This window comes from Empidonax traillii, unplaced genomic scaffold (assembly GCF_003031625.1).
Source record: "Empidonax traillii isolate 1590-97213 ecotype Southwest subspecies unplaced genomic scaffold, ASM303162v1 scaffold574:size890810, whole genome shotgun sequence".
In the NCBI taxonomy this organism is placed as follows: domain Eukaryota; kingdom Metazoa; phylum Chordata; class Aves; order Passeriformes; family Tyrannidae; genus Empidonax; species Empidonax traillii.
In genome coordinates, this window is record NW_020955767.1 from 687,284 (window position 1) to 707,949 (window position 20,666).

The following is a 20,666-nucleotide window of genomic DNA, read 5'->3' on the forward strand; positions in this document are numbered from 1 at the left end:
TGAGCGAAGGAACATGCCAAGGGAGTTGGCAATTACAGCCTCTAACAAAGACCAGCTTTATGACACTTGAACAAATGATGGGGTAAATAAGCACAGATTTTCAGGATTGCTATGAGGGTCTTTTAAGATAAAAAAATTAGCTTTGAAATGTAGTTTCCTCTGTAGGTGCAGATACTATTCCATCTGTTAGTGAGAGACAAATCTGCACTTTTAAATGCAAGCACCTCCCAACAAATGAGACCTGTGAACACATCTACTGTCTTCACCAAAGATGTGCTGGGAGGACAGCACAGCTGTCCCACACTGTCCAGCAGGAATCCCACAGCTGCTTCGTTTCAGGCATGTGCAGGCACGACACGAGCATGGCCAATTGCAGAAACATGTGGAGAATGCCTCTAACAGCCAGCGTCACCTCTACCCTGACCTCTGCCTTGCCAGAGTGAGTGTCTAGCTAGTCCTGTGCTTGCCCCTTAGAGAAGGGAGAAACTGGATAGGTTCAGAGTTTAACAGGAGTTATGGAAACATTTATCGCTGCAGCTAATACTGGTTGTAAACATTTGAGACCTCCTGAACCAAATGCAAGAGCGTGGCACATCCTTAGCTAAACAAAAGGGGGCCTTGCACTGATCTGGGGCATCTCTGCACGCCAGCCCTGAGCCAGGCTTCCTCTTGTGCAAAGGGCTGTGTAAACACACAGCCCTTTGCTTGGATGTGATCTAATCATGAATGCTTTAACCTGCATGCAGTCAGCTTGAGGACCTGGAGCTTCACTTGAAGTAACGGAGGCTCTGTGAAATCACGGGCATTTGTGGTGGCCCAAACTGCAGTGTGTGCTGATGTGCTGATACCTTGAACTTGTGGGGCTTTATCTGACACGCTGTGGATCTGCTTCAGAAAGCTGCCTTCATGTTTCCAGGCAATTGAACTGTTGCTCTATGACCATCTGTCAGTGCTGTGAGGAGTGGTTACCGTGAGCATATTCTGTATGCTCACAAGAAGTGGTCTCATCTTGGTCCATCCAAAGACCCTCTGTAGTAAAACCAGATGGAATTACTCTTCAGACCCCAATTTGTTGATCCCATAAGCCAAGTGAGCAGCTACTCATTTGTCACTCAAAACAGACAGTACTTCTATGCTGGCATCCATTATGTGGTTTTTCTGTCCTCAAATCAAAATAAGGGTAGAATCGCTGCAAGTCCAGTAATGGATATTTGCATGGTACATTACAAACCACAAATTAGGTTAATCCACTCTGCAAACCCTACCAGCTACCATCTGTGCATGGTGAACTAATTAACCCTTGAGATATCTGCTAATCCTGGCGTGGCTTGTAAAACCAATTGGAGTGTGTTTCTTCCCAAAGATGTCGTTTTGTCCCCCACATACCCCCTACTGGCTAGAGCAAGCTGCAGACTCCTGGAATTAAGATCATCTTGCCCTCTTCCCATGCTGAGAATCTTTCTTGGCTGATTTCATACCAAAGCTGTCACTCTCCCAGTTGTGAAGGTGAAGCAAACATCTGGGACCTGGTATCTGGTGGCAATGGGGAGTCGGTGTGGGCTTTACAACTTTTCTGCACCAAGTCTCGGTGCTTCTCAACTACTGAGAGGATTCACCTTGCTAACTGTGGGGTCAGACCCAGCAGGAGAGATGCTACTTCACCTTGGCTTTCAAAGCAATGGTGTGGATCTTTGTCCCCTACCCGGTAAGGGACCAAGTCCTTGTGCTTACTACTTTGAGTGTGCACTAGCAGAAGCACTGCTGGCCATCCCCTTCTGCAATGATAACAAAACCCCCACTGCTGAGAGGGTTTTGTTATCATTTTGCCCCCAGCTTGCTGCTGAGGGCACAGCTGGCTTCAAGCCACTGTTCAGCAGCTTTCTCTGGCACCTTGTTGCTATGTGGTAGGATGCTCCTCCAACTGAGGGGGAGTAAGCCTTTAAAAAAATAGCATTTAATGCTCCTTCAGTGTGCGATGTCTCCTTTCCCTCCTTGTTCTTCAGTTCCTGTCTGCATCAAGTTGGCTGAGCTTTGGCTGAGTCTGACAGCTGAAGTCTCTTTAAACAGCTGCTGTAATTGAGCACTTAGCATATTAACTTAACAACCTGGTCCAAGCCACTGCTGCCTCAGTGAGGATGCTGATGAAGCTTCCCTAGATGAGTGAACCATCTTTCAGCTGGGTTCCCACGTCCAATTTTTGGGCTAGTAAGATTATGGCTACACACAGACAACAATCACCGCTTTCTTTTCCTCCTGTAATCTAAAACTAGGAAGGATGTATCCACTGGCAAGTAAATAAAACTTCAGAGTCTGTTGGAAGCTACTTCACAAACTTTTTATAGAAACATCTGTAATGCTCTCTCTTCCCTCAATGGGGAAATTACTAAGTAGAGTTGAGAGAGTTGCAGCAATGACAGAAGCAGGGCCTCAAGTGAGAAACAAGCAGATCATTGTAACAACACCAAGGGCCCTCGTGGCTGATCACTTTGTGGGATGCTGCTTTGGGATTATGGGTGGAGCAGATGGCAAAAGTTGTTTCTTCTTTACTAGGAAAACCATCTTCCTCCCTTCTGAGGATGTGCATTTCTGTCAGCCTCAGGGAGTTGCCTTATGCTGTTTCTTTTTGTTATTAGGGATAGTTTTTTCTTCTTCCTTTGTAATTACAGAGGGAAATGGCTCAACTTTTGGCTTTTGCTGTCTTTGCAAGCTGAACTATGCTGATCACTTCACAGCTTAACGTTTTTGGTCTTGTCACATTGCATGTGCCTTGCTTGCACTTACAGTGCCATGGCATGTCCTGCTTTTTCTTTTTATAAATGAGCTTTATTTTCTTAACTTAGTTTGAACTGCCTCCTTTGAGATGATACAGAGAAAATTAATAGTGTGTGTTTAATCATTCAGTGGGGTCACAAATGTGTGAGCCATTAGCTGGATTGGCAGGGCTGTGTGGCTGGAACTGTCTTCACCTGTTGTAGGACTGAGGCACCGACCTCGGGGACAAAGCTTGGTTGATGCAACTGTGTGTGGAGCTCTGCCAGCCTCACAGGCCTGTGTAGCTACACATGGGTACAGGGAGAGAAGGGAATGTGCAGCCTCCAGCCCTGGCAGGTATTTTATAATATTTGTGGGAAATGACTGCACTGGAGGGAGAAGGAAGGACCTCACTCTGAGATGCAGTGTTGCCTTTCCTTTGCCTTAAGGTTATTGCAGTATTGATGGGATGTCATCTGGAGTGGTGGATGCCCTTTTGATATTAGAACAATGGGCATGCCTTAACTTACTCAGCTGACTGATATCTCTCTCAGTTCTATCTTCTCAGTCAGAAGAACTCTAAGCCTTTTAAATGGGTTCTCAAAGGGGACAAATCTGAGAGCATGTTGCTAAAGAGGCTGAAAAATCCAATTAACTAACATGGTAAATCCCAGCATGAGGCAATGCATCTTCTGTCAGGGTGGTGACTGTAGCAGATGTCTTGGGACTACCTATATTAGGTGCCTGACTAATAAAGCAGACAGTTGGCTACTGGTGAATCTGAGCCCAGGAGATAGCAACAAAGCTAAAATGTGATTTTTAACTCAAATGTTACTTTGAGTCATTTTCCTTTCCCAGTGTTTATCTCTGAAGTCTGTCTCCTTGTACTCCATCCAAAACAAAAGCTTTAGCTTAGAAGGTCAATTTTTTTATTTTTTTTATTTAAGGTGGTGAATGGGAATCTAAGTATGTCCAAGTCCATGGCAAGGTCCCAGGAACATCTTAAACCCTGTAGTTTGTACTTGGTGTCTTAATCCTTGTAAGAAATCTGTGGTACGACACGATCCCTGCAGACAAGGCACGTGCTCTTGTTTGTGTCCTGATGAATCACATGCGTGTGCTGTGTTTCTTGCACTGTTTTCTACCATTATGGCAGAAACAGTGATGGTGGACTGGCTCCTTGATGCCATTTAGCCTGTTGATGAGGATAGCTGGATGAGGTAGTTTGCCAGCCACTATTTTATAACTTCACAAGCATGTACTGACAAGATTGCTCATGATCAGAAATCAGGATCTGTTCCCTCATCATACGATTAACCTTCTTGGCTGTACGTACTAATTACTGCATGGAATTTAAAAACAGCAGATTCTGGCAGAACATTTTGGTTCTCACATAGCTTTTGCTTTTTTTTTCTTTAACAGGAAAATAAAGGATTTAGTAATAAAAGAAGGGTAGAATAGCCAGAGGCATAGCAACCAAGGACCAAACAAACCTTAGCATTTAATTACTGTGGATATACATCTTGGGCCTGGTTCTGGAAGACATTAGTAGTTAACAATCTCAATGTGCATCTTGAGTTCAGTCCTTGATGTCAGAGCTTCCTTTTCTCATGATAGGGAATTATTCTTTCTCAGGTAGTGAATTTGCTAAACTTCTGATCATTTTATTGGCTTTTCCTTGATGTAGTTATTCCCCAAACAGCTAATTTCCTTTTTTTTAAGTCTTTTTTTAACAAGTTCTTCATATAATTAGAAAAACATCCATTCTGTGGGGCTTTTTTCCAAAGCAGGACTATTGCTCTGTGCTCAGGTGCATTGGCAGAGAGCAGGATTTGAGAAAGAGCTGCCGCTAAGTCAGGCAGATTTCATCTCCTTGCAGCATCTGTGTGTGTGACCCAATTCTGCATCTTCAGTCAAGATGTGAATCTGTCCACTCCAATCCCACGCTCAAAATCCAGCCTGTGGTATTCTGGCAGGAGGAAGCTGATCTCACACTTCTCCTTGTACACCATATTTTTAAAGTCACTGCTTAAACTGAAATGCTTTGGACTTCTGCCTGAGGCTACTGAAGAGAAGAGCAGATAGGAGACTTTATTCTGTGCTGCTTCAGTTTTCTGCTGACAAGACATGTGGCCCATTAGATGTACAGGATCACTGTCATCTTCTGGGTGGCCTATATACTGGGGTGGGAGGAAGATGGGATAAGAGAGAAAGAGTTTGTGTGTTGTGTGGGTTTTTTGTTTTGCTCCTTGACTTTTAAACTGAAGTTTGGGGATAGGGTGCAGGATTAGGGAAAGGAATGTGTTTGTGTTCCTTTGCTGTTCCCAGTTCAGCACTGATGATGCGGAGAGCCCTGTGTCCGGGAGAGAGAGCAGGGAGACGGGGCAGGCAGGGGAGGCCTGCAAATATGAGGTGTGGCTTAAGCACAGCCGTGGCAGAGCAGTGTGCACCCTGCAAATGCCTCGGAGAGCCTTCAAGCTGAGTGCTGAAAAAGCGCCTGGTACCTTAGAGGACATATTGGCATTTCGCTTGCTTTTAAGGAGCTCCCTGTTCTCAATCTGCTCCTTTTCTTCCTCCCACTTCTGCCTGTTGGTGGCAGATGGTATTAGTGCTGCCTGCGTGGGTTTTTCCTCTCTTGCACGGAGAGTACCGGTCTTTTGGTTTTGGCACATTAGATAAGGCGGGTGAGAAATGCACTTGAGAGCTGGAGTGGAGGGTGATGATCCTCTGCCACTGCAGGAATCCATGTGCAGCACAGATGGGTCTGGCTGGCTGAGAGGAGCAGACCTTCCCTGGGCATTTTGAATAACTTAGTCTCAGGCAGGGGAGCACTTGAATCTCTCTCATGAGTAGGAAACCTGGGTGTAAGGTGTGTGTCCTTGGGCTATTGAGAGCGCTCACCCCTGAAACTCACCCTCTGTGCCTCCAGCTTTGTGTGTGGCATTACACCTGCCCCATTCTACTTGGCCTGTGTCCAGGCTGCATGACCAGAAAAATCTTCTCCAGTGCACTGTGGATGGAGTGGCTCACCTAACCCAAGAGGGCTGGAAGCTTTATCTACAGAGTATTCAGCAGGAGTTATAATGTATGCATTGATTGTCAGTGTCTCTGCCTGGACATGCCAGTGCTGCAGTACATGTTCTGTGCTTGGCAGCGTGACTGCTTCATAGTTGGGATTTGACTGTTGCTGAGTTTTCTTTGAGCCACACAGCATGTGTACATACCTGTGAGTTTTGAAGTGCAGCGTTAGGGGCTTCTCTGTCCCCTTTCTTGGCAGTGCTGGAGGCTGTTTTTTTTCCTCAGAGGGGTGATGCTCTCAGTTTGTACAGCTCTAGATGTGGATTAACATTCAGATATTCTAGGCACTTCCCAGCCAAACTTGGAACTGCTACAAAACTGTCTGTGCAGGAGCTGTACCACAGTGATCATGTGGGAGAGTCCTCACTTGCCATGTGGAAAGAGTTAATATGAGCTACGGCTGCCAGAACAAAAGCTAAAGAGTCCTGGATACTTCAGGGTCTGCAAATGGGATTAAAATGGGCTTTTGCAGAAGTAAGCAGAGTGGAAAATTGAGACTAAGTTTTTCTTTGCGTTTGTACTTTTAGAAAGGATGAAGGACTGTATGAGGCTATGAAATGCAGCTGGTGAGCGTGTCACTGTGCAGTTTGTCAAGCACACAATCCTCTGGCCCCGCTGCTCTGTTCCAGCTCAGGAAAGGGCTCTCTGGTTGAGGATTTCTCCCCTGCAGGAGTGAGTTATCCAGATGATGAATTTCCGAGGCATGCTCTAGTCACGTGAAGGCCAGATGTGAACATTTTCCAAGGAGAGTGTGTGGGTCTAGCGTGCGCCAGGCTACGTGGCAAGTGGACGTGGTCAGAGTTTGGTCTGCAGTGTGGTGCTGGGGAGGCGAGGAGCCCCGGCATCTCCTGGGGCAGCCACTTCTGCCAGGGACAGAGGAAGGTGCTGGCTGGACTTGTCGCTGCAGCTCAGCACATCTGCCCTCAGCCCCCCGCATAAAGGCAGCGCCTCCTCCCAAGCACAAGCCCTGCACAGGCTGTTCATGATGGGGCTGAACTTGATGAATAAGACTAAAATTAAAGGCCTGATTTAATGCCTGCTGCCAATCCTCTTACTCAGGCACTTTAGCTGGATTTGTATGTTTGATAATCTACTAGTCAAATATTTTTTCAAGATATAGCCCTCTTGAACAGATGGCATGGGGAATGGAGGTGATGTTCAGCTTCAAGTGTATAGAAGAGGAGATATCTCTGCAAGTATGAGAGTTAACTTTAAAATACAGTCTCCTGGTGGGGCAAAAAGTTATTATATCTGTATTTCTCCAAGGACTGTCTCAAAACATTAGCTTTAAACATGATGCATCAGCATCCCATGGAAAGCTTATTTAAGCTGTCCTGGTGAGGGACAGGGGTGACTGCTGCTTGCCCAGAAATTACAGTACCAAATAAATCTGCCATTGTGGTACCTAAGAAGTGTAATGGCTGACCAGACCCACCCTGGGTCAGGCACTGGGCACAATTGTTGTTTTTGTTTAGGTCTTGCTGGAGCCTGGAGGGAGAAACATCAATGGTGCAGTTCAATAGGGTGCCCTGAACAGTAGTGCTTGAGATAGATCAAAACACTCACAACCTTTCCGTGCCATCCTCCCATTTCTCTGACTGTCTGTTGTTCTCTGCCTAATTGAATGAGTTAATTGTGTGAGCCAAGAATGTGTGAAAATGGTTCCAGTTCAGATGAAGGCTCATCTGCATTTTTCCTCTTTCCAAGCTGTTTTAGAGCCGTGTTGTAAGCTACACGTAGATTCTGTGTCAGAGTAACTCTCTGGTACAAGTACTTCTGTTGCTGGGGGAGGTTTTCAACACCAAGTATTGCTCTCTCCCTCTCCTAGTCTAGTGCTGTTGCATCTTACTGCCTTCCCATTTACCCAAAGTGTCAAGCTCCATCTGAAGGGGTAGGGGCTAGGGCAGAGAAACCTGGAGCAGGCTGACAAAGGATGGTCAATGGGTCTGGGGAACGAAGGTTTTGGAAATGACTCACAAGGGTATGGGCATTAGTTTTAGGGCAGTTTTAGCTTGCTGAGCTTTCTGCTCTTGGTTGTGTGGATGGCCAGCCTCACCTTGTCAGGAGGAGGAGGATGTTATTGGAGGCAAAATCCCAGCAAGAAGCTCTGTATTGAGTAGACTGAGCTTGGCCCTCTGGGGTTCCTTACCAGCTCGGGGCAGTAAGGTGTCCCACCTGAGCTCCCAGGACAACGTGGTACTTCATTTATACTAACTCTTTAGTAGGCTTGTCTTCCAAAATGTAGATTGAAATACAGGCCTAATTTCTGTTTTCTGTTCTGCCACACGTCATGAACGTTGCAGCAAACAAGGCTCTAGGCCAGTTCTGTGAAGTGGACACTTCTAAGGAACAGCATGGTCAGCCTGCTGCTTACTGGCTTACCAAATACCACTGTTGGGATGAGGGCACCCTCATTCTTCAGAAGCAGCATTTATTACCCCCAGCTCCAGGGGGGAAATAAAGAAGAATCACTGATTATATTGTTGGGGGGGAGGGGGGGGAGTGTTTGGTTTGGGGTTTTTTTTTTAACTTTCTTTTCAACCTTCCAGTTAAGCCAGGAAGTGTAAAAGTCAGGAAAATAAATCTGCAAAACAGTCAGCAGTGCTCACCACTGTGGTCCTTGAGTAACAGAGCCAGTAGTACCTCCTCATGGAGAGGACTAATGACCTGCAGAACTGATCACCGCTGGAAAGCTGCCGTCTCTCAGATGTCAGCATCTCTTCAGTATGGCTGCTCGTTCTTATAATTGTTTTCATGGTAATTTAAGGTGCACCTTAACAGCTGGGAGAGTTTAGTATTCCCAGTTGATGTTTAAGGTAGAGCTTCGTTAGAACAAAAGAGCTATTAGAACAGAAGTCCATTAATTAAATGGACTTAGGAATGCTATCTCCTGTGGAAGGCAACTTCTATGGAACAGATCATACCTGTGTAATTAAACTCTTTGCCCTCCAAAGCAAGGTAGCCACATCCAGATCACTTGTTGGGACCTGTCTTTGGCCTATGCTAACTACTCAGTTATGCACAGAAATCATTTGAGGCAAGGGCTACATAGCCAGAACTACAATCACACTGAGACACATGACTAGGATGATCCAATTCCCTGGAATTACTGCAGGAATTTCATTGGAAAATATGTAGCTTAATAGGCTAGACAGCCATACATTACTTTAAAAAAAAATATTTGTTACAAAAGTCCCTTATAGGCCCAGTGGTATGCAACCTGTGAATCTTTAGGAGAGTATCCCTTCTGGCCTTGACAGCAGTATTAAATAATGGATCCTGGACTCAACATTGAACTTAACATTTTAGGCAGTGTTATTAACAAAAGGAAACCTGCATCAGTAGCTGCTGCTAAAATGCCTGTGGAGGAGTTTCTCTGCACCTGCTGGGGCAGGGACCCAGCTGGATGTGCAGTGCTGGTGTGAACCATGAATGTGGCATCTCCTGGATCTCAGCAGCATTGAACTCGTGCATTTGACTGTAGGCTGGCTTCAGTTTTTGTAGGTTTTTCTGGAAGCTCACTCTGCTCTAACTGCACACAAGACAAATAGTCTGCTGCTAAAATGAGATGAGTGGGGCTGTATCACAAGCATAAAGCATTAGTCTCCAGCAGTCTGGCGCCTGTTCTCTTGCCAGTGGTGGGAGGAGCAGCAAACAAACCAGTCTCACTGGCAGCAGAAAAGCTTCTCGTGAAATCTAAAATAATCTGTTTCATGTTCACCACAGCAACCAGCTACATTTTGTCTTTAAAGCTTTTTTGCCCCTCCAACTTCTTCCTTTTCTTTCACACCTAAGGAAGTCAGTTGATCTGTCTGTGGCTTGCCCAGCTCTGTGCTGGCAGCTTGGAAGCGATGGGATGGGGGTTCAGCAGCTGCTTCCAGTGACACGCCTGCTCTGCTGCTATTTCTGTGCAGTGTGGCTCCGAAGGAAAACCTCCTCTGTGGGCATCACAACTGCCTTGGCCCCGTGGCTTAGCAGTAATTTATGGATCCATGTTTCTTTTGAGCTTTTAAAAATAATTCCAATTGAAGGGGTTTGTTCTGGCTCCAGTTGAAGCCGGCAGCAAGGGGTTTGGGGACTGATGTTTGAAGCAGAATTGGGATGCCGTTGCCTTACTCAGGCAACTTTTATTTCCCTTCTAAATACTGAGATTCCCCACCCCCTCCAAGGCATCTGAGACCAGCCGGTGCTCAGCTGTGCTGCAACAGGGGAGAGGAGTGGCAGGAAGCAAGGGTTTGTTCGTTTACCGTTACCAATCCCATTGGAAACCAGCTCCAAGCCCCATGCAGAATTCCAGTAAAACCCTGTCCTAAAGGGAAAACCCGGGGCCATTCAAAGCTTGTGTTTTGTTGGCTTGGGCACAGCGTGCTGCCGGGGCCTTTGACCTCCTCCCCGTACACTGGCTCCTGCTGCGGCTCTTCGTTTGAGCTCTCTGTGAAGTGGAATCTATCACTAATGTCTGATATTTTTATTATTTGTAGGGGGGACTCTTAAAAGCTGGTAGCAATTAGAGCTGAAACGTCTTGGAATAAAAAAAAAAAAAAAAAAAATCCCAAGAAGGAAGTTTAATGCTAAGCAGATGTGCAGGAGCAGCTGAAATATGCTGGCTGTCTTCTGCTTCAGAAGCAACCTCATCCACATCTAGCTGCTGTCAGGCTGGAGCAGCTGAGAAGTGCTGCTGCTTTTGTGCTGCTTCCTGGGCTGAGAAACCCACATTGTGGACCTGTAGGATCATTTACCGACTAGTACTTATATTGCCCTTTTATTCTGGCTTAGTTTTGACAAGGAGAAAAAAACTTGTTTAAAAAATATTGGGTTTTTAAAATAAATTTAATAATGGCTAACAGAATTGGGTTTTTGTGGTGAGTTTGGCTCTTTGAGATCTCACGTGGGATTTCGGTAGATATGGCTACTGTGGATCTAGGTTTAAACTCCTTCTCTTCTTGGGCACACAGATCTAGGGTAGCCCTAAGCTTATGTTTAGTGCAGCTTAATACCTCTGTCTTTAATTGTTGGGTGTTTCAGCATTTTGCTGCCAGCTTGGATTGGGGCATACTTTGAAATCTTCCCAGTTGCTCCTGCAATACATCATCTGCTTGATTTATCATTGCTGTACTCAGGTTCTTCTGTCTGGAAAAAGATCTGACAGCTGACTGAAGTTCATAATCCTGTTCCTGAAGGCAGTGGAAGTCTATTCAAAACCTAATAGACAAGTTGCTGACAACAACTCCTTCACACCCTTTCCCGTGCATGCCCCGAGTCTGTAATAGAAACATGCAGTGTATTCCCTCTATGAGCTGCACCACAAGTTACTCTGCCAGATGATTTCCTGTTGTACTCTACCAATGCAAAGCCTTTTTCTTCCTTTCTTAAATGGTAGTCCAAAGTAAATTATTGTAATTTAACACACTTTTTGTAGTATATTGTGACAGTGCAGTGCATGGGTTTGGGAGTTAGGTGGTTGAAAGACTTCAGATTTTTTTTTTTAAGGCTGCCACTCTAGAAAGCTTATTGTAAACTAAGCAAAATACTGAATCCATTTGAATTCCAGTTTTGTTCTACACAATGAAAATTGTGTCTCTGATCTAAAGAAAGGATTTCAAAACCTCACCATTCCCTTAGTGCTGAGGAAATGCAGCAGTGTGTTTCTTGGACTTCTGGTTTCCACTGGGAAAGTTTGAAAGCTTTTTCTTAAGGTTTGTATCATGCTAGTAATTTCTCAGTTATATATTTACTAAGAATCTGTTCCTGATGTTTAACTGTCTTGGAGATATTCTGCAGTTCAGAAGACAGTAACAAGTCAAATAGACAAGGCCACCAGTATAAGTTGCCTCTCTCTCCCAAGTGATTGAAGGGTGCATCTTCTCTGTTATTAAAATGATAGATCCAGAACAGGGCTCCTCGTTGCAAATAGTTTTTTTTCAAATTTCATTTTGGAGTTGCTTATCAGATTTAGAAAATCCTTAGATTGTCATATAAACACCTCTCCTCCATCTTTTCTCCCATGCAATGTGAGAGTAACAGCTGCCCTTCTGCTCCCTCATCCCAGAGAAGGGGAATGCTTGCTGGTTCTTACTTAGCAGGTTTACCCCCATTTCTAAGTTTTAAAACATGCTTCCAGTGCATTCAAGAAAAAAGGCAATACTTAGTATTAGAAAATTGTCTCCAGAATCCCAAGCCAAGTATTTATGTCCCATTTCACAGAGGGGGAGGGAAATCTTCTGACCTTGTTGGTAGCAATTCCATTAACTTTCTCCTTAACCAGATCTTTGTCTCATAAACATTGGCTAAAAGGATGGAACTTGTAGTCATACTTTGAATGTACCTTTATTGGAGCTTTGTACTCTTTTCCGGAGAACATTATTTGTCTATTTTTATTTTCCTTAATGTTATTCCAGGGTAACAAGATGTTTGTAGAAACTTACATATGTTTGCTAAGCTCAGTCTCTGTGAGTTGTCCATTGGTCTTTTGGGGATCATTAACAGCTGCAAAGCTAAATAGTTTTGCAGATCTGAGGCTTAATAAGTCAAACTGTCTCTTGGTATGTGTTCCCTGTCCTATTGGGAATAAGCTCAGGGCATATCCTATTCTGAGATCTAAGAATTGGGTCACCTACAGATCAGTTTCCTCAGTTCTGCGAATCCCCTAACACATAAAAATTAACTGGGTGATTCTTATGACTTGACCTTCCTCTGAGTACCCATCATGCTAACACTATTCTTAAGAAAAAACTAATGTATCTTTCAAAGCTGTCTTTACTAACTCAGACTGGTTTTTAACTGTTTTCTTGTGTCTCTAATTACTTTCTGTTTTCCTGGCTGCCCTGTGATTGGATTTCAAGTTTGGATGTCCAGTTTGTCTGAGACTCCAAAAAAGAGCGTCGCTCCAGGTAAATTCTTGCATCTTGGTGTTCTGCATGCTATTAGAAAGAGAATTCTGTAGTTCAAGCTGTGTGTGATTTTTGGAGTTATCTTGAATGTGAGTCTCTGGCAGTGGATACCAGGATGTGTTGTCTTGTCACAAAAATTGTTTTTTCGTGCTGCATGATTTCTCATAAAGGAAGAGCTTTGCTTTTCTGGTGACTACCTCACCTTGATGCTGCTGCTAGCAGTGGTTGGAATTTTGCTGTGTTTTGCCCAACTCAAAGCCACAATCCAAAGCAGCTTCCCCTCTTGTGGTGGGTTGACCCTGGCCCCAGCTAAGTACCTGCACAGCTGCACTCTCACTACTCTGTGTGGGATGGAGGTGAGGAGGAGGGGCAAAACTGAGAAATCTTATGAGTCAAGACAAAGCAGAGAAATATGACTACATGCTCCCTATCCTTCTGAAATGCTCTTTTGCATTTCCACAGTAAGTAGAAAGGGTGTTATGTGAATAAGATGGGACTCTGACAAAGTTGCAAAATTTTCAAGGGAACATCAGTCTTCTTCTTGCAAGGAGTTGGGAAGGAGGAGGGAGCAGGGGAGCAACTCCTAGATGAGGTGTCAAGGTCTGGGGAGAAGTAGACCCATACAAGGCAAAAACTAAGAGATAGACTCTGTGTCTGCACAGGATGCTGGGCTGGTCACCCTGTCATTTAAGGCTACATATGGGCCTTGGGGCAAGGAAAGATGGAAACACTCATGCTGCTTTCCATACCACATTTGGTAAATATTCAAGTTCATGCCCTGTTCAAAGCATGTGAACAAAATCCCACTGTCCTCAGTGGATGAGTGCTTACTTGCCTGAAGTTTTTCGTGAGTAATACTGTTGATTCCAGAAATACTATTCTTGACAGAAGTTGAGGGTAATTTGTGAGGCGGGGAGGGGGTGTTCTGCCTCATCTTAGCAGAATAGGTCTAATTTCAGGGTGGTAGCTAGAAATAAAAGTGCAGAAATATCTGAAGTATTTAGTCACAGGAGCCTGCTGGTTGATAGGTCACTGGGAAGTTGAGACAGAAACAGAACGAGACTGATCAGGAGAGAAACATGTCAAGGAGGAGACAGAAGAGCTGGTGTCCCTTAGGAAAAATGACAAGAACCCTTCAGATTACCTGGCTGGAGGCTGAGGTGGGGTTTCTTTGGCTCAATACATCTGTTGGGACTTTTTAATTGTGTTTATATATTAATTGGCAAACTGAATGCCAAGGTTTTTAGCCTCCTTGAAAGACAAGGAAGCAAAATACGAATTTTTTTCTCATCTACTGACTGCTTTTAGCTAAATGCATGTTGCTAGTTTGGCTTAAAAAAAAAATCTGTGATGATAGTGCAAATATAAATGATTAATTGCATTGCATGGTACTCAAGAAGGTGAATGTTGATATATAGTGCTGCTCAGAAGTGTTATGTACATTTGGCAGGTTCTTAACTCTCCGTGCTGTTCTAGTTCATGTGGCCTTTCAGTTTGCTTCTCATCCAAAGGAATTCTCAGCTTCCAAAGCAGCTCTTCTTCAGTCCAGATATGCCGTGGGCTGTATCCTGATGTGCCAAGCTGGCAAAGTGGGCTTGAATTTGGATATGATCTTTACCCATGCAGTAAAAACTCATGTGTCAGGCTTGGAGAAAGTTTCATGCTGCCCAAGCTCTAGCTGAGGTCATGAACCTACTCCAAGAAGTGGAGAGTCTAACCAAGACTTGCAAGTGGTTTAATTTCCTATTCTGGAAAAAGATGGGTGCCATACAGCCACATCCTGAGAGGTGCTGTGGTGGGGCACTGTATGGGCTACCCTGACTGCTGTTGAACTCCTTGGCTACTCTGCTTCATGCCATGTGTTGAACTACTGAGCAGGACTAGGGCAAATAGTATGTAGGTGACTTCAGCCTGGTGGAAGACCCAGTTTGGCAGCTGTGTGAAAATCTCCAAGCAGTTTAACAGATCTGTGTGCAAATACTTAAGTATTCTTAACTGTTGCTACCTGTAACCTAGTTGGTTGGAATTGCTGTTTGGAGAGCCAACTTTCCAAGAAGGAGTGGAAAGAGGACTCCTTACTTTCACCCTCCTGCCTCTAATTTTTCTTGGCTCAGTTTTAAAACCTAGCAGATTAAAAATAAAAAATAGAAATCCTGGGACTAATAGTCTCCACTTGGCAAAGGTCAGCACTGAATTTTTCAGGATTTTGTTGGAAGTGCTGCTGAGGACTGTGAAGAAGGAAGAACTGAACTGGAGCACTTGCTTGAGAGAGTGCCTGCTGTTTACCATGGGCCAAGCTCATTCCTGAGGCCCTCCCCTTAGGGGCTGTGTTTTGCTGCTGGTTTTAGCTGTACATCACACACACACCAGTGCTGGAAGCCATGGCCTACCTTAAAGCTGCCACTTGTCCCACACTCTTGAAGGCTTCATCCAGATCTTGGTTCTTCAAGTGCTGGAAAATGCTACACGTGTCTTTTGCTGGGAGATGAATCCAGGCATTGGGATAATTTTCTGCTGCTGTGAATGGTGGTCATACTCTCTGCTTGGTTGCAGTGTGTGCTGCTGGTGTGGCTCACCCCCACAGGGGGCCAGGAGGGAGTTAATGCAGCTCATGGAGTTACCGTCTAGACCAGATTTTGGCATGTTTAGCCAAAAAGATAACAAGAAATACTGGAGTTTTGGCTACCCTGCAAGGAAGCTATTGCCCCATGTACTGAAAGGCTTGCAGAGCACATGTGGAGTTGAGGAAGGATGGATGCTCACTTAGGGAGAAAGTACATTAATCATGGCTGCTAACCCAGGGTGAGAGGATTTGTGTGCTGACCTGGCCGTCAGTGGGTGCATAATGCTCAACCCTGTTTTATTCTTCGGCATTTTTTTGGATTCAGACGAGGTTTTAGGCCAAGCTTCTCTGGCTTTGGGTCTTCTGAATTACTTAAGAGGTCAGATCAAAACCATTCCCTTTCTGCTTTCCACCCCATTTCTATTGAGTAGCAGGGTGTCACCTACTTCTGAAATTACCGAAATGATAATATTTTAATAACCATTTGATAGACTTGCCCAAGTATTTATTTTCTTCTATAATGTGGCAGAGGCGTTTTTTTCTAGGATTCTTTTATTGCTAAGACCTTGAGACTGGACTTGTACTGAATTTCTGTAGGAGCTATGGGTGATGATGAACTTCTGTCTCTGTCCCTAAAGCTTTGTGGCTCAGGACTTCTATACCAAGAGCTGATGAGCTCTGAAGTTAAACTCTAGGACTGGGGGAGATTGCCTTCTGGTGGAAGGGTTGGAGATTAATTCCCTTTTGTATTGCCACAAGCTGTGAGTGGTCTTTTACCTGCAGGAATAATAGATGTGTAAATGTATCCCTAATTTTAGTATGAGGGAAGGGGGCTGGAGTGCAGGAGTATCCAGGATATGAGTCAAGGCCCCAGTTGCCTAGGGCACCTTAAGAATATTAAAAGGACAAAAATCCAAAACACCAAAACAAGACAAAACACCCTCACTGAATAGAAGAGATCCTAGACTGAGGAACACAGTTCTGGTCTGAATCCATATTGTCCCCAAAAGAGATTTGTAGCAGACTTCATCAGTTTCATCCTACTTACTCTAGGAACTGGTTATTTTAGGAACTCTTTTTCCAAGACCCCTGCGAGATCATGAACTCTTGTATAGTTTTGAGTGCATTACAAGGCAAAGTCTGTTTTATCTTTTGTGCAAGAGACACCTAACCCAATTTTTAGGCAGACCTAAGCTCTCTATCTTAAAATACTTCAGGACAAATCACTAGTGGAGGCTCAAAGAAAACATGTAATTTTAGGTATGTTTATTTATCATAGTCATATGGTCCTTCTGATAAGAAAGAAAGGAGGTAAAATTTTTAGGGGGAGCTGGACGGATGATCACTGTGAGGAATTAGATTTGAGGATTGTAAGTAGGCTTGCTGCTATTCTGGGATTTGTTTTTTTTTTTTTTTTTTGTCTTCCTCCTTTCCCAAAAGGAGTTTTCCAGAGATTCATAAAGGTTTGCCCTTCAAGAACTGGCTTTAACAAGAAACCGCAGCTCTAGATCCAAGCTACCACAGTTACTCCTCCCTACGCATGGAAAAGTGCGGAGCTCTGACACTATCCTATGGAATGCCGTGAACACTCGGGGATGTGCCTGCCAGACACCCCTGTGTGCAGACCCTGCACGTGTCCTCAGTTGTGCCCATGTCAGAAGAGCTGGACTACCTGCCAGTTGGTTGTTGGGCTGTGAGTCACCCTTATGGCATTCACTGACCGTTTCTGTGGTTTTGGCTGCCTCTGCAGAGCTTCCACTGACCAGCCCAGTACTAATTCGTTTAGTCTCAATCTGTAAACACTTGATTGGTAATCATAAAAGAGCAATATAAAAGCCTGTGTGCTGTATGGATTAAAAGAACAGACATGTTTATAGCCTGATAACAACAGAGTAATCTGGCAAAGATCGTGAGTCTTGGATTTCCATATCCAGATGATTTTATTTTTGGAGTCCAGTTGGTGGTTTTTTATTTTTGGCTATTGCAAAACCATCGTAGGTCTTAGCTGTTGCAACACAGGAGGAGGAGGAGGATGTTGTTGGAAGGGGTGCTGTGCGCTCTTATTTAAGAGGCTTTTGCAGTAGTCGCTGGTCTCCGAGTACAGCAGGAGGAATGATGCTCCCTCCTCGCTGCCTGGTGAGGGGGGCACTGTGTCACTTAATAGTGCCAGCTGTGAAGGGCATGACGAGCTCCGATGACATTTCTGCTCAGCCCCAGGAAGACACTCGCTGAGGTGAGGAGCGGGAGGATTGTAAAGTGGAGCCCTATGGAGAGGAGGAGGGGGATCCTCAAGACTTTAACCAGAAAACGGACTCGAGGCAAAAAGAAATGGAGAGGCAAGCAAACTCTTATTTCAGCCAGCAATCTGTCTTGTGCTCTGCTCTGGGGAGGGCTTGCAAGTTGGAGCTAAACCAAAACACTAATTCTGCTTTTTTGGAGGGAGAGGAGGGGGGACCTTTACCTGACACATCAACCTCATCCTGTCCTCTTCTCTCCATTTCTCCTGCCTGGGCTGAAGATGCTTTTACAAAAAGTAGGGCTATCATGTCAGGGCAGCATTGCAGTCTGCATGTGAGCTTGCTGGGGAACTCGTGCCACTCTGCATCCCTGTTTTCTGGTGTGTTCACACTGAGCAGGCTGTGTCCTGTGGTACAACTGAGACCTGAACTAATCGGAGGGATGTGGAAGCGCCCACGGCAGTGGGTGTAGTTGGTGCTGTGCACCCTGCGGTGTGGTCTGTCTTGTTCTTTCAAATCCCTTTTGGGGGGCAAGCCTGGAGTCTGACACAGTGTACCAGTAATGCTGTGGGCATCTTAAGTGTCACTGAGGAGTAATTCATCTAAAGCTGCTTGTGGGAGTGGAAGGCTGAGGAGGACTGAAGTCTTTTACCCTCCTGACTGTGCCTGAAGGGAATGTAGTAACAATATAAACCAGGCTACCCAGAAAATGTTTAAAGCTTTTGATTACTGAAACGATCTATGTCTTTCCTCCTCTTCCTCCTCCTTTTTTGCTCTGTTACTGAAATCTTCCCTACTGTGCAGTACCTAATCCTGGGTGAGCATCATTCCAGGAGCCACAGGGACCCCACCTCTCAAAAGAAGGATATCCTCTAGGCATGATCTGCTGTAGCTGTAAATGAGCAAGTTTGTTTGACCTTGGTTACTTCCTAGACCATGGAATTTATCACCCTATTTTTTTGGTCCTAATAGGAGCCCTGTAGCACTTATACAAGCTTCTGTTAAAACAATCTCTTAATTGTATATGTTCCTCCAACCACTGTAGCAACAAAGAAATCCTCCTGCAGTGAGTAGCTTACCCAGGGCAGGACGGAGTAACGAGCATTTTAAAGTCTTGCTGGATTCAGATGTCTGTATACAGATATAAACTGTCTTGCTGGGCTGTTGTAATTGGGTTGCAGCATTTTTTTTTTTTTTGGTTGGATTTTTTTCCTTTATTTACTTATTTGGGGGGTTGTTTTGGGTTTGTTTGTTTTTTATGTTGTTTGGGTTTGGTTTGTTGTTTTTTTTTGTTGTTTGGTTTTTTCTTTTCTTTTTTAAGCCAGAGTCGGGGTGGATTCTCCATGTTTCCTGGCAAGGGCGCTCCCCTGGCACACGGTTCCTGGCTTGGCCTCAGTGGCTGCTGGTGGAGTGTTTGCCAGCCTGTGCTCCAGCCTGGTCTTCTCCTTGTTCCCGGGAGGGACACGTGCATCACATGAACACTGTTCCTGCCACCAAGCCAGTGCTGTGTTTTGGATTTTTTTTTTTCTTATTCTACTCCAATGAAAATTGTCTAGGAGGTTAGAGGCTGTGGGTTTAGCAGTTAGCTTTCTACACGTCCCCTGCTCCTCTTGCCACTGTTTGGTCCCTTATTTTTCTTTTCTACATGTGGAATTCCCTGCTGGTGCACATGCATAACCATAAAGGCATGATGGCTTTTGTTTCAGTTTCAAGAACCTGTATTCAACCTAAGAAGACAAAAACAAAGGAGGGGTTGTAGGTGTTACTTGTATAAATAGGTCAAAGGAAGGTTATAATGCTGCCCCATTTTGAACTAGATGAAGGACTATGTTGGAAACATGGGAAGGAGTCTTATTGCACTCTAGGCTACCCAACTAGCACTGGTTTAAACCAGAATGCATAAGTCAATTCATCATGAAGAGAAATATAATGCTTATTTGGAATGGACAGCTATGGTGAAAATTTTTAATATAAATTTCCATGTTGTCAGTTCATGGTCTTCTCCCCCTATCCCTACTACTGGCTGTGGTTCAACTATCTATATAAAAGCTAAATCTCTTAAACACAAACTTCTAGAGGAGATGACTCCTCTTTAAAGAAGATTAACTTATGTAACTTGAGGAGAGTCAGAGGCACGCTTAGGGAGCAAGGAAGTCTTCTAATTTTCTGGATTTCTTAAATGTGGTCCAAGGGGAGGCATTGTGATAGTGCTTCCTTTCAGGAAACAGTTGAATTAATTGCTTTTTGTTCTAGGGTTTTTATTTCACAGGATGCTAATTTACCTCTTTACCTCCTTCTTGGCAGGGATGCTAATTACTTGTCTGTAGAATCACTTTGCATCTCCAGCCCAAATGCATATGAACATCCTGGGTTTGGAAATACAGGGCCCAGCATCCTGTTCTTGGCTGTCAGTCCCTTGACTTTTCTGGTGGACAGTTTCAGACCATGCTGCTTCCTTCCCCTCTCTTGTAGCCAATTTGTCATCAGAAATTCAGGAGACCTGGAGTCTGTTCCTGGTTCTGCCTCTGTCACATGAGATGGGAAATTCAGCAAGTCATACATCTGCCTCTGTCTCCCCTTTCCATCTGCATCTTAATCCAGAGTGATTGTCTCTTAATATGTAAAATAATATAATAATGCTGGTGTCCCAAACTGCTGTAATTCAGGAAACCTGTAAAATAATCGTGCATTAAGGCACATTGACTCTTACACTGTAAATTGGAGGTGCTTTTTGCTCTGGTCTTGACACTTTGAAGAGTGTGTAAAATGAGGGCAGATTAAGAAACCCTGATGTCCAAAAGGTTTTCATAGCTTTTCAAGGCAGTTTCCAGGCAGAGCATAATCAGTCTGTGCCTGGGCTTGGGAGTGCAGAGGCCCCATCTGCGCTGTTTATGTTGCATTCGAGAGCTGAGATGCGTCTCATACGGCGAGCAGAGGCACAAGGTCTCCCTCCACATCTGGCACAGTGGTGTGCCTGCCTCGTGACTCCACCTCGAAATGCATGATTTTGGTTTGGGGGTGAAAAAGTCAGAAATAAAAAAAAAAAAAAAAATTAAAAAAAAAAAAATCAGCAGTATGGGGGAAGGGAGAAGAACGGTTATTTTGCACCTTTCTTGGCCCCTGTTTGTGTGAGAGCCTGCTCTCATT

General features: G+C 44.5%; 1 protein-coding gene and 1 long non-coding RNA gene across 5 annotated transcripts in view; one reads left to right on the forward strand and one right to left on the reverse strand.

Moving 5' to 3' along the window:
• The window catches only part of SH3PXD2A (SH3 and PX domains 2A), a 251,152-nt gene that overhangs the window by 166,426 nt on the left and 64,060 nt on the right, over positions 1-20,666 (forward strand). For 2 of the 4 annotated variants that reach the window (XM_027898005.1, XM_027898006.1), the window contains exon 7: positions 12,672-12,719. The exons of 1 other annotated variant lie outside the window; for it this stretch is intronic. In XM_027898005.1, coding sequence (XP_027753806.1) covers positions 12,672-12,719 — 48 coding nt within the window. Of the gene's footprint in view, positions 1-12,671; positions 12,720-17,450; positions 17,516-20,666 lie in introns of those variants that run through there. One more of the 4 variants, XM_027898008.1, reaches the window with a different exon arrangement.
• Positions 4,533-5,915, reverse strand: LOC114064712. Its single transcript, XR_003572799.1, has 2 exons — positions 5,813-5,915; positions 4,533-4,931 (listed from the first exon to the last, which is right to left on the reverse strand). It is a non-coding gene; the product is annotated as an uncharacterized LOC114064712 (long non-coding RNA).